Here is an 11,381-nt window from a genome sequence, read left to right on the forward strand (position 1 = left end):
AAGTAATTTTACAATTTCATTAATTAAGATGAAGGTAATTATTTCTACCCTAAGATTGCTTTTAAACTGAGAATCTGGCCTTACTGGGAGAAATAGAATGTGTCTTAGCTCTGCAGAGTTTTATCTATTACTGAGAAGAATAGCTTGTCAAAGATGTAAAGGCCAAAATTAAAAACATAATTCAATATTTGCTGATTGTATATGTAATAGAGCTCATTAAATAAAGCTTGAGAAAGGAAACTCTTTCTATTCTGTATTTTCCAGTACTGTTTAATGTTTGAGAATATTATAACCATTTTCTTTTTGCTGGTCCTAATATAGTAAAATGTATACTCAATTTTCCCTTAGAAGGTTTCACACTTGAAGTCCTTCTGTTTACCCCAAGCAGATGTCTTGCATAGGTCTGCCTGATATGAGGTTCTTCAGAACCTGATGCATCCAGAAAGTGAGTGACAGTGCTCTAGTGGGCGCTCTGCCTCTGTGGTCATATGTGGAGGAGCTCAGAAGCCTCAGCTCTACTTCTCCTTCTGCTCACTCAGGTCTCTACTGTATTTTTCTCCTTTTAATTCATATTCAGAGTTTTAAAACATTAGAATAACTATTTTGTTAAAATTGGACATCTAATTTAAAATAGTTGTTTGTCCAATGTCTTATAGTAATATAAAGAACTGAACCAAAACATTATGAGCTTCTCTACTTCCCCCATCCTCTCATTTTCACATTGAAAACTAGCCCATAAAGACTATGGAAGCACTTTATACCTTGAGATACTAGAAAATCAGTCTTGTGAGAAGTGGAAGTGTACCTAACAGATAAAAAGAAACCACTGAAATAATTTTGGTAGAAAATACAAAATTGTGTATTAATATTCTTCAATACTTGAAATAAATATAAGTTTTGTTCTGTTTTTACTATTGATGAATTATCTAGGAAGAAAGGTCTTCGCATGTAATTTGCCAATAACATGAAACTCCAGTTTGAAAAGTTAAAAGAGAACAAAAAAACAAAAGAAAATAAAAATTAGAGAATCAAATATAACATCCATATTCCCATCTCTTTTGCAAAGTTTCAAATAAATGTCTTACATGATGTCTGATATGATTATTTAAGAAAATCAAAGAAGATACAAATGTATCTACTTTTAGAATATGTTTACAAACATATTTTCTTGAGTGACTATAACCAATTCACGCTATGTGTGTGTGTGTGTGTGTGAGAGAGAGAGAGAGAGAGAGAGAGAATGTAACTCTGATATGCATTTATTTTTTACAACTAATTTTTGCTAATAACATTTTTAAAAGAAAATTACTTCTGTTTAAAAATCACTGCATACTGCCAGGATCCTTGTGCATGTGTTGTGAATTCACTGTTGTACTATAGTAGATGCCTAAAGGTTTTAATTTTTCATACTGTATATCATTTTACTTTAATCAAATTATACTTCCTTTTCCTCTTTTTGAAAAATAAGTTAGGAGTGAAGCTAGAAATATTGTAGCTGTGATGAGCTAACTACAAAGGAGGGACCAAATGGAGGTCAGAAATATAACCAAAGGTTTAGTAGTAATACAATAACAATAAGAAACACATGCTGGAGGAATGGTCATTATTGTTTCTGATATGAAACATGCAGCCATTCTAATTGTTTTACCTCTATAAGTGAGATACCTTTTTTTCTGACTGATTTTTAGAATTTTCTTTGTCCTCAGTTTTCAGATTAATTATATGTTTTGTCATGAGTTTCTTTGGGCTTGTTGTGTTTAGAGGTCAGGTAGCTTCTTAAATTTATACTTTTCTGTTTTGCTGATTTAGGAAATATTTACTCACTATTTCTTAGGATACCATTTCACCCTTGAGTGCTTTCTCCTCTCCTGGGCTTCTGATGACATAAATATTAGCTGTTATACCCCACAAATCCCTGAGCCTGTGTCCACATTTTTTTTCAGTCTATTTCCCTTCAATTAGTCAAATCAGGTAAATTTCTTTTTGTTCTACCTTCCAATTAAGTACATGTTCCTTCTGTTACTGAGCCCAACCACTCAGCTTTTGTTCTGGTGGATACATTAGTCAGATCTAAGGTCTCTGCTGTGCTTCTTTGCATTTTTCATTTCTTAGCTGAGGGTTTCTATTTTTTCATCATTTCAAGTATGTTTAAAATTACTTATTGATAGATAGGTTTTACTGTTGTTGTTTTTTGTTGTTGTTGTTGTTTTTTAGCATAGCCAATTTTTTTTTTCTAGTCCTGGGCTTGGGCTCAGGGCCTGAGCACTGTCCCTGGATTTTCTCAAGGCTAGGGCTCTACCCTTGAGCCACAGCACCACTTCTGGCTTTTTGCTACCGAGAAATCGAACCCAGGTCTTCATGCATGCTAGGCAAGCACTCTACTACTAGGCAAACTCCCGGCCCTAGCGTAGCCACTTTTAATTCTTTTATCTTGTGGGTTATGATGTTTGAAATCAGTCTGGGCACTGTCTCTGAGTTCTTCGGCTCAAGGTTACCTCCCTACCCCTGGACCTGGGTGTTGTCCCTGAGCTCCTTAGCTCAAGGCTACTGCCCTACCCTTGAGCCAAACCCCACTTCCCGTTTTCTAGAGGTTAATTGGAGATAAGAATCTCAGGTCCTTTTGTGCCTGGGCTAACCATGAACCTTAAACCTCAGATCTCAGATTCCTGAGTAGCTAGGATTACAGGCGTTTGCCACCCAGGCCCAACTAGCCACTTTTAATTCTTTACCAAAAACTTACATGTTTTCATGTCAGGATCTATCTACTGGTAACCTTTTAAATTCGGTTTGAAATCTTAATAGGTTCTTAGATTGACCATTGATCATTAGATTGAAACCTAGTTTCTTATTATGTGTAGAGATTTTTCTTACTTAGGCATTGTCTTTTAGTTGAAATCCTGGGCAATTCTTCATCAGGGGAAGGGGTCACTACCTCATTATTGACAAAGACAGGAGACATATAAGTTTCCAATTTGGCTTCCATTGAAACCCAAGGAATGAGGAATTCCTCCTTACTTGCTGTGAATGGGACTTCCAACCAACCTCATTATTATCTAACTTGGCTGTCTCCATGGTCTTCTCTGACTCCAAGTGGGTAAAGATCCCAGTTACCCACTAGCTGACTTCAAAGTCCTGCTTCTGTAATTGCCCTTCTGTGATACCACTTCCACAAAGGTCTTGAGGTATCTCTTTACTTCCTCATGAGGATGCTTGTCTAGGTTCCAAACTCATCCCTTGCTCTGCCGGGTTTTCTGGGTTTTGTGTAACGTGTGGTGTCAGTGCATGTAGCAGGTATGGTCTGAAAGATTTTCTTTCTTGCTAGACTACACATTTTTTCATATATTTTTATTGGAATTAATAGAAGGGTTACATTATATTCACTAGATAGGAGGTGCATTACTTCACATATATTGATACCCTTTCTCATGTCTTAGTCCCCATTTCCTTCCCCCCACTCTTGCCCCTCATCTTGTTTTCCCCCTTCCCTATCCAATTTCAAATAACCAAATACGCATATATACAGTATATCAGATAACAAAGTAAAATACTGTAACAATGAGATAACCAAGGGACAGCAAAAGAGATGAGAGATAACATTAGACTACACATTTCTTATTCTTTCCAAAGATCAATGTTTATATGTGAGAAAAAGGTAGCTCATTACTCTACCTCCTCTCCATGCTTTCCCATACTCTCCTAAAAAATACGTTATTTCAAAAAGCATACATAGTGCCTAGCTCAGTTATATTTTTGTGATCAATACTAAAATCTATGTGGTAAGAAATTGTGAAATAATAATAAATCTGTTTTCTCCTGATAAATTGACTTGGTTAATTTCAATATAATATTGACAAAAATCATTAGAAGCAATAGTTTCATGTAGTCTTTTTTAACCTGCTGAAATTAGTCTATATTTAGAGGGATAGAAATTATTTATTTTAGTCAGTGAAAAGATACACTATTTACAGAAAAAGCTATAATTCGGAAGCACAGAAAGAATAGTAAGGACATTATACTATAGTTTTTATATTATTGAGAACTGTTAGAATGGGGTTTAAAGAATAAACATATTGCTATAAATATATGATATTAGAAAAAGCAGTCATTTTTCTCAGTGAGAACACGTCTAGGTTTTTAATTAAAAATTAATTCATTGAATATTCATTTTACAAATACTGTGAACTTGAAACAAGTCTCAGCTGCATGCTAGCCTACCAAGTTGGAGATTCTAAGTTCAACCTCAGTGCTGAACAACAACAAAGAGGCTAAAACTGGAAGAGGATCCAGAGTCAAAGCCAGCCACAGAAGAAAAGTCCTCCAAGACTCCAACTCCATGGAATCAGAAAATTTCAGGCTGAAAGCACTACAGAAGTAGCAGAGTGCCAGCCATAAGAAAGCCAAGCAAATGCAAGACCCTAAATTTAAGCTAAAGTTTTATATATCTTCTTTTTTGTTGCTGTGTTGCTCAGAAATATCTGTGTATTATCTTTTAGAGAATATCATTCTAACTACTACAAACAGAAAATACTAACTTCTCACATACAGTATTTACAATCATGTTTATTAAAATTAAATTGAAAACAAAAATTGTATCATGAAATATTCCTTGGTTATACAGTGAACACATTTCAGCACTTTCTGAAATGTTTGTGGATTTGTAATATTGGCTTAGCATTTGAAAGACAATGTTACTCAGTGACGACCATAGTTGTTAATGGTTTATATTAGTTGAAAGCTGTAAAATCATCCAGGAACTCCGTTGGCATTAGAATAATAATTTACCAGGACAATTACCACACACAGGAATTTTTTGCAGCTCTAATTCACTATTATTAATAATGGATAAAATGGCACTTTTCTCAGGTTGCTGTGGGCAGCGGGGAATTATTTCAATGAATATTTCAGCACATTATTTTAATCATTGCTCCACTAAATCCAAGTAGGCAATATTTTATACTTCTTAATTCAGTCTACGATGCCATGATCATTAAATTGCCCACTATTTGTAGTGAGGTCAGTCCTGTGATTTACAAGCCTTGTTAGAAACAGTGAAAAAGAAAGCAAACTGTGTCATTAATACTTGTAGTCTGATGTTGTATTTGTTACCAAGTTCCACTTGATTAATGATTCTAGTAAAGGAAGGATAATTGTTCTATTTATTTCTTAAGAAAAAAGAAAAAGCAGAGATTAGTGTTCAGTATGTGAAAAAATAAAATATGAGTCTACCACTTGTGATTTATGCCTATAATCCTAGCTATTCAAGAGGCTGGGAACTGCAGTTCAAAGCTAGCTACTGCAGAAAAGTCTGCAAAATGATCTCCAATAAACCAGCCCAAACAGCATTAAGTTATTGAGCATCCACTGTGAGCAAGATAAGCAGAAGGAGGGGGGGAGGGGAAAGGGGGAGAACTCTAAGGGATGCCAGGGGTGGTGAGGAGGGTTTTGGAGGGAGAAGGAGGAGGGAGAAGAAAAGTGGAAGAAGAAAGAGGAGAGAAAAAAAGAGAACTTTACTATGTTACTATTTAAGTTCTGCTCACTTGTGAAAAAATTCTACAAGCACCAGTACAAAATATCTCAACAATCAACCTAGTCTTTCTGAATAAAAATATGGCTTTAATTTCATGAAAAAATTATTTCTCGTCATGAGTTTTCAAACCATTTCTGTCTTTTTCCATATTTAGCCAATTGCATGATTTCTGGCGTTTGGATTACTGGGAAGATGATCTTCGACGAAGAAGACGGTTTGTTCGTAATGCCTTTGGCTCCACTCACGCTGAAGCATTGCTTAAATCTGCAATAGAATATGGTTAGTACCGATGCCCCTTCAACAAAATTACTGTAATGTGAGGTGAGCCTCTGTAGTTGACATTTCTTCCACTAATATATGTTTTCTATGTGGTAAGTAAGAAATATTTTAAGTTTCATGTTCCAGCATTATTTGCTAAATTCACTATTTCTTATAATACATATATTTAAGAGATTTCAAATTATTTTTAAGAGATTTAAGGCCATATATTTTATTATTACACAATTTCTCTAAATCTAAAATCATTTTCTTTTTCAATATTTTCAAACTTTAAAGACCTTTGGTGAAAAAGCAAAATAATACGTTCTAATTTTGTACTCAGACCCGTGCTCTTTTAGGGATAATTTGGTATCTGAACAAATGTTCACTCTCTGTATATATGCAAAATATATACACATATAAAATATATATATACACATATACGCGCATATATACATATGTATAACAGACACATCTTTTTATGTCAGTCCTGGGGCTTGAACTCAGGGCCTGAGCACTGTCATTGGGCCTTCTCAAGGCTAGAGCTCTACCACTTGAGCCACTGCAGCACTTCTGGCAGTTTTCTATTGATGTGATACCAAGGAATCAAATCCGGGCCTTTGTGCATGCTTGGCGAGCACTCTACCACTAGACCAAACTCCTGGCCTCTGAAACATCTTTATTAATCTCTTTACATTACATTTTGTGTACCATTTCCAGCTTAATTTTTAGTGATTAATAAAATTGAAATTCCATTAAATTCTGACAATCTCACTCCCCATCTTACAGTTAGAGACAGATGTTCATTTAGTGTCAAAGTAGACTCTACATTATTTTATAAGCATAGTAAATATTAAAATACAGTACAGTTTAATAAAATACTGCTACTTTACACTGTTTACTGCTGAAAAATACAATTAAGAGCATTTTTATTGCTATTCATTTGAAATTTTCTAAATAGTTTAAATTTAAATTTTATGACAGACTTTCATAAGCCACACATTTGAGGTAATATTAAAATTAATATAATCTATATATTTTGTTCACTTTTTATTCTTTATGCTTACTTGTGTTTTATTGCATTAATTTTTATTTGGAAATGAAAAGTGAGCCATCCATTTTAAAGGTTACCAGAATTGGCAAATTATTTAATTTTTTTATGCTAATCCTGGAGCTTGAACTCAGGGCCTAGTCACTGTCCTTAACTAATGAACTTGAGCCACAGCTCTAGTTCTGGCTTTTTGTTGTTTGTTGTAGGTAAGTGTCTTATAGGCTTTTCTGCCTGGGCCAGCTTTGAACTATGATTCTCAAATCTCCTGACTAGCAAGGATTATAGGCATAAACCACCAGCACCCAGCTGGCAAATATTTTTACGTGCGAGTATAGTTTATACTATTTAACACCAATCTTGTTATTAATGAATTGTACAAGAATAATATTTAATCACACACAAAAAGAGAAAAGTACAAAGATTATCAAAATCTGTCATTCCAATAAGCTACTAATTGATTAAAATTAAGTAAAATTGAGAAAAACTAAGTAAATAATGAACATGAGGATTTCATGTGAAACCATTACACCTAAGGTAATTCTCACATGGCATCTAATACATTAGGAACAAATACAGAGAAAAGACACTTGAAAACGTTTATAGTAGTTCTTACTTCAGGGAATTTCCTTAAAATAACTCTAAAGATAGCCTGAGACTCTTAGCCTGAGTATAAAAATGAGTTACTGTGATTCTATAGGGGAAATTCTTAGAAATGCTGGTTACTTTGCATGGCTTGCTTTAAAATATGATCTGAAAATTATTGAAATTTCATTTACACAGAAATTTGTATTTTTGCCAATTACAATTGAAATTAGAATCAGCTATTTAGAGTTTGCAAGACAGATTAATGGATATTAGTGATATACAGTATGAGGTCTACCTTATACCACCTTGTATGTTCTATATGTTAAATTTTCAAAGGCCTTATTTAGAAAATGTTCCTTTCTTTTGGTGGGGTGCTGGTTCCTCAGATCTGTGACTTAGGTACTAAGGAAACTGAGATAGGAGGTTCTTTGTTCAAAATCAGCCAGGGCAGGAGACTATATCCAATTCATTGTTTTTTGTTTTTTGTTGTTGTTTTTTTTAAAAAAAAAAAAACAGAGGTATTGCTCAGTCCCTGAGTTCAAGTGCCAGTATTGGTACCTCTCCCATGGCCCCCAAAATGTTTCTTGAAGTTGGATACTTTCTATATTTAATTTTTATAATATTTCTACTAGCAAAATAGTATTGACTTTCAGAACTTTAAAACATTTTACTTTAAAATCACTTGACTTTAAGTCACAATTTAGTAGCATAGTGACTATTACTAATAAACCTGAACTAAAAAATAATACTCAATTTTTAAATAGAAAAAAGGATTAGGAGGCAGTAAATATTTCTTTTTGTTGTTGTTTTGTTTTGTTTTTGGGTCATTGGGCTTGAGTTGTGCCTGGGCGCTGTCCCTGAGCTCTTCAGCTCAAGGCTACCATGCTACCTACCCCTGGGCCTGCATTTTCTCCCTAAGCTCTTCAGCTCAAGGATACCACCCTACCCTTGAGCCAGCCCCACTTCCATTTTCTGGAGCTTAATCGGAGATAAGAATCTCAGATCCTTTTATGCCCAGGCTGGCTTTGAACCTTGATCCTCAGATCTCAGCCTCCTGAGTAGCTAGGATTGTAGGCGTGATCTACCACACCTGGATAGGCAGTAAATATTTAAGTATGTATGATTTTTTTAAATACTAGGTGATCAGCAGTGTTTAAAACCAATTTTCCTTGAGTTGAATATTTTCAAAACAGGAAAGCTGAATGTTCTTATTTTGTGCATGTTAAAAATAAAAATCATATGCATTGCATAAAGTGCTTGGAAAATCAGCATGGTAGGAACCTATGTTGGAGTTTCTCCAAGGCTAACATTCTCCAGAGCAATGCTAGGGAATGGAAGACCAAAGTTATAAGCAGCTGCCCTCTGAAAACACTTCTAGAGTGTACTTCTTTTATCCTTAATCAGTACACAACTCTAGACTTTGAGAAGTAAAGAGAGAGTTGGCAATAAAATGGTGGAGGCTGTGAAGAAGGGAGTGGAATGTCATTCCTTAAGTTAGCTAGACAAAGAAGTAGAGGAATTACTAAGTGCCAAAAGAAAATATAGAACCTACTTTTCTCTCAGCCTCCCAGTGGGCCCTCTAACCTATGTGTAAAATATTTCTTTTGAGGAAATAGGAAGCCAGTGTCATTAATTTTTACAAAGTACTTCATCCAGTAAAAGTGCATGTTGAAAAAAACATAATTGAAAACAGATTCTCTTCACAGCAATCTATAAAACTTAAGAACCCTAAGCCATACACTAGAAGGTTGAGATCTGAGGATCAGGATCCAAAGTCTGACAAATTTAATAAACTGTTATCTCCAACTACCTAGCAGAAAGTTGGATGGAAGTGAAGTTGTGTCTAAAACGGTAGAGCACCAGCTTTAGGCAGAAAAGCAAAAAGCTAAATGAGAACAAAAGACTCGGAGTTCAAGCCTTTGTGCCATCTCAGAAAACAATGCTACAAACAAAAAATTTAGCTCATCAAATGAGTGCTCTGCCAATAAACATTTAAATGTATCTGTATTTATTAAAGTCAGAGTTATATAGACCAACATCCAGATAACTGAATGTTTGTTGTTTCACAATTATAGATAAAGAATGTGTATTTGTAGATCGGGGGTAGGTGGTTCAGGAGATAGAATGGTAGCTGCTTAAGAAGCTGAGATTTGAGGATCACAGTTCATAGGCAGCCTGGGTAGGAACCTCCCAAAGACGCTTACCTCTCATTAACCACTAAAAAGCTACTAGAGTTGTGAACAAAATGCTGAAGGACAGTGCCAGATCCTGAGGTCAGGCCCAAGACCAGCACACAAAAAAAGGAGAGAAGTAATATTTAAAATACAAACATGTATATTATGTATTGTGATCGAACTCTTTGGCAAAATTTATTTAAGGTATGTTTTCCTCATTGTAAAACAATTTTATTATTTGAATTTCTCTGTCATTAAATTCTATCTTGGAAGTTAAACTTTACAAATACAGAACTCTGCTGTAAACTTTGGCCAAAAACTTTTGTGTGTTTGTGGTTTTAATTAGAACATTTAAGAAACAAAAGAATGCTTCATGTGTAGAACTTTTGATATGACTATAGTAATATAGCACTATCAAAGATCAGCTAATTCACAGTTTTACAAGTTGTATGCACTGGGAGATTGGCTTTAAAGTATTGAAACAGGGATTGTGGATTTGACAATCAAAACCTTCCCTCAGATCTGAATGTCTACTGAATTTTATCTATTAATGTAAATCATATTTTTCAGTATTATAAATCTGCATTCATGTGGTAAAAGCAAAACAAACTTAACAGAGGTTGTTTTAATAACATTAAGTCAGTTGTTTTTTAATATCCTAAATTTAGTTAAATTTTACATTAGAGTCAAACTTTTATAGAATTGAAAGGAACATTTGGCTACATTTTAGATTTCATGACATTATTTTCAAACTGTTTATTTGGATCCTCATATAGAAATGTTAATGCTTTCTTTTAGTGAGTAAGCAATCATAATTGGATATTTCAATGAAACAAAAGACAGTAATTTTATTTCGTATTTGCTTTGAAGAGCTTTCATTTCAATTCATTATTAAAACTTTTGGTTGACCTTTTTTTTTTGCTCAGTTGGAAAATATCCTTTACATTGATGGAGTTTTTCATGCTTTTTAGTAACACTAATGAGTTGAATAATTTATGAGGTTGTCATGTGCAAAAAAGATTTGGTGTGATTTGATATACTCTCAGCCTCTGGTGTTAGAATGTGATTAATAAAACCTAGAGGCATGTAATTTTTTCTTGATGTTTAATGTCCTAATTTTGTACACGAGGAATGTGTTAGTTAGGTATTTTCTAGTGGTAAAACCTCAAACCAAACAAGTGTAAATTTAATTGGTTACCCAGATTTTACAGACTACAGCAGTGGGACAATATAAAGAAAACATTTTAAACCTCATCAACCTGTCTTCTGAGTTTATTAATTTGGGGCAACTTAGATAATAGGGCAAGTTAGTAGAAAAGGAAAATTTGTAAATTGTTTCTATGTCAATGTAAAACCTAAACTAGTCAACTTTCAGCAAATTTCTGGTGCTTGAAGGATATGGCTGTCAAAGAATACTTCACAATCTTAATACATTTGGTTGTCTTTATTGACAGTCAATAATCATTTAAGCTTCATAAAATTATACTAGAGCAATGTTTCTTCAGAGCTTAAGATTGCAAGGGCCTCCATGTCTGTGATCAAAGCCATCATCTTAAACAGGTCTAATCTGGCACTGCAGATCAGGGCAGTCTGCCTCAGCCTGGGGAAAAAGAAAACATGGAGCAAAGATGACAAAGTTAATCAGTCATTTCTTTGGCAATAAATAATAAGGTATTGCTGAGGACTGCAAATGAGAGCCTTCTTCAGTTCCTCAGAGATGTGTCTGCTTAACACCTGATTTATCTAAGCTTGTGCAGCCATCAAGATATGACCTTGATGAATAAAA

General features: G+C 34.3%; 1 protein-coding gene across 7 annotated transcripts in view; it reads left to right on the plus strand.

Moving 5' to 3' along the window:
* Positions 1–11,381, plus strand: part of Nbea (neurobeachin) — a 496,782-nt gene that overhangs the window by 275,541 nt on the left and 209,860 nt on the right. For all 7 annotated transcript variants that reach the window (XM_090342258.1, XM_090342251.1, XM_090342252.1 and 4 more), the window contains one exon: positions 5,682–5,806. In XM_090342258.1, coding sequence (XP_090198384.1) covers positions 5,682–5,806 — 125 coding nt within the window. The remainder of the gene's footprint in view (positions 1–5,681; positions 5,807–11,381) is intronic.

This window comes from Megascapheus bottae, chromosome 11 (genome assembly GCF_031878675.1).
Source record: "Megascapheus bottae isolate mThoBot1 chromosome 11, mThoBot2.hap1, whole genome shotgun sequence".
Taxonomy (NCBI): Eukaryota; Metazoa; Chordata; class Mammalia; order Rodentia; family Geomyidae; genus Megascapheus; species Megascapheus bottae.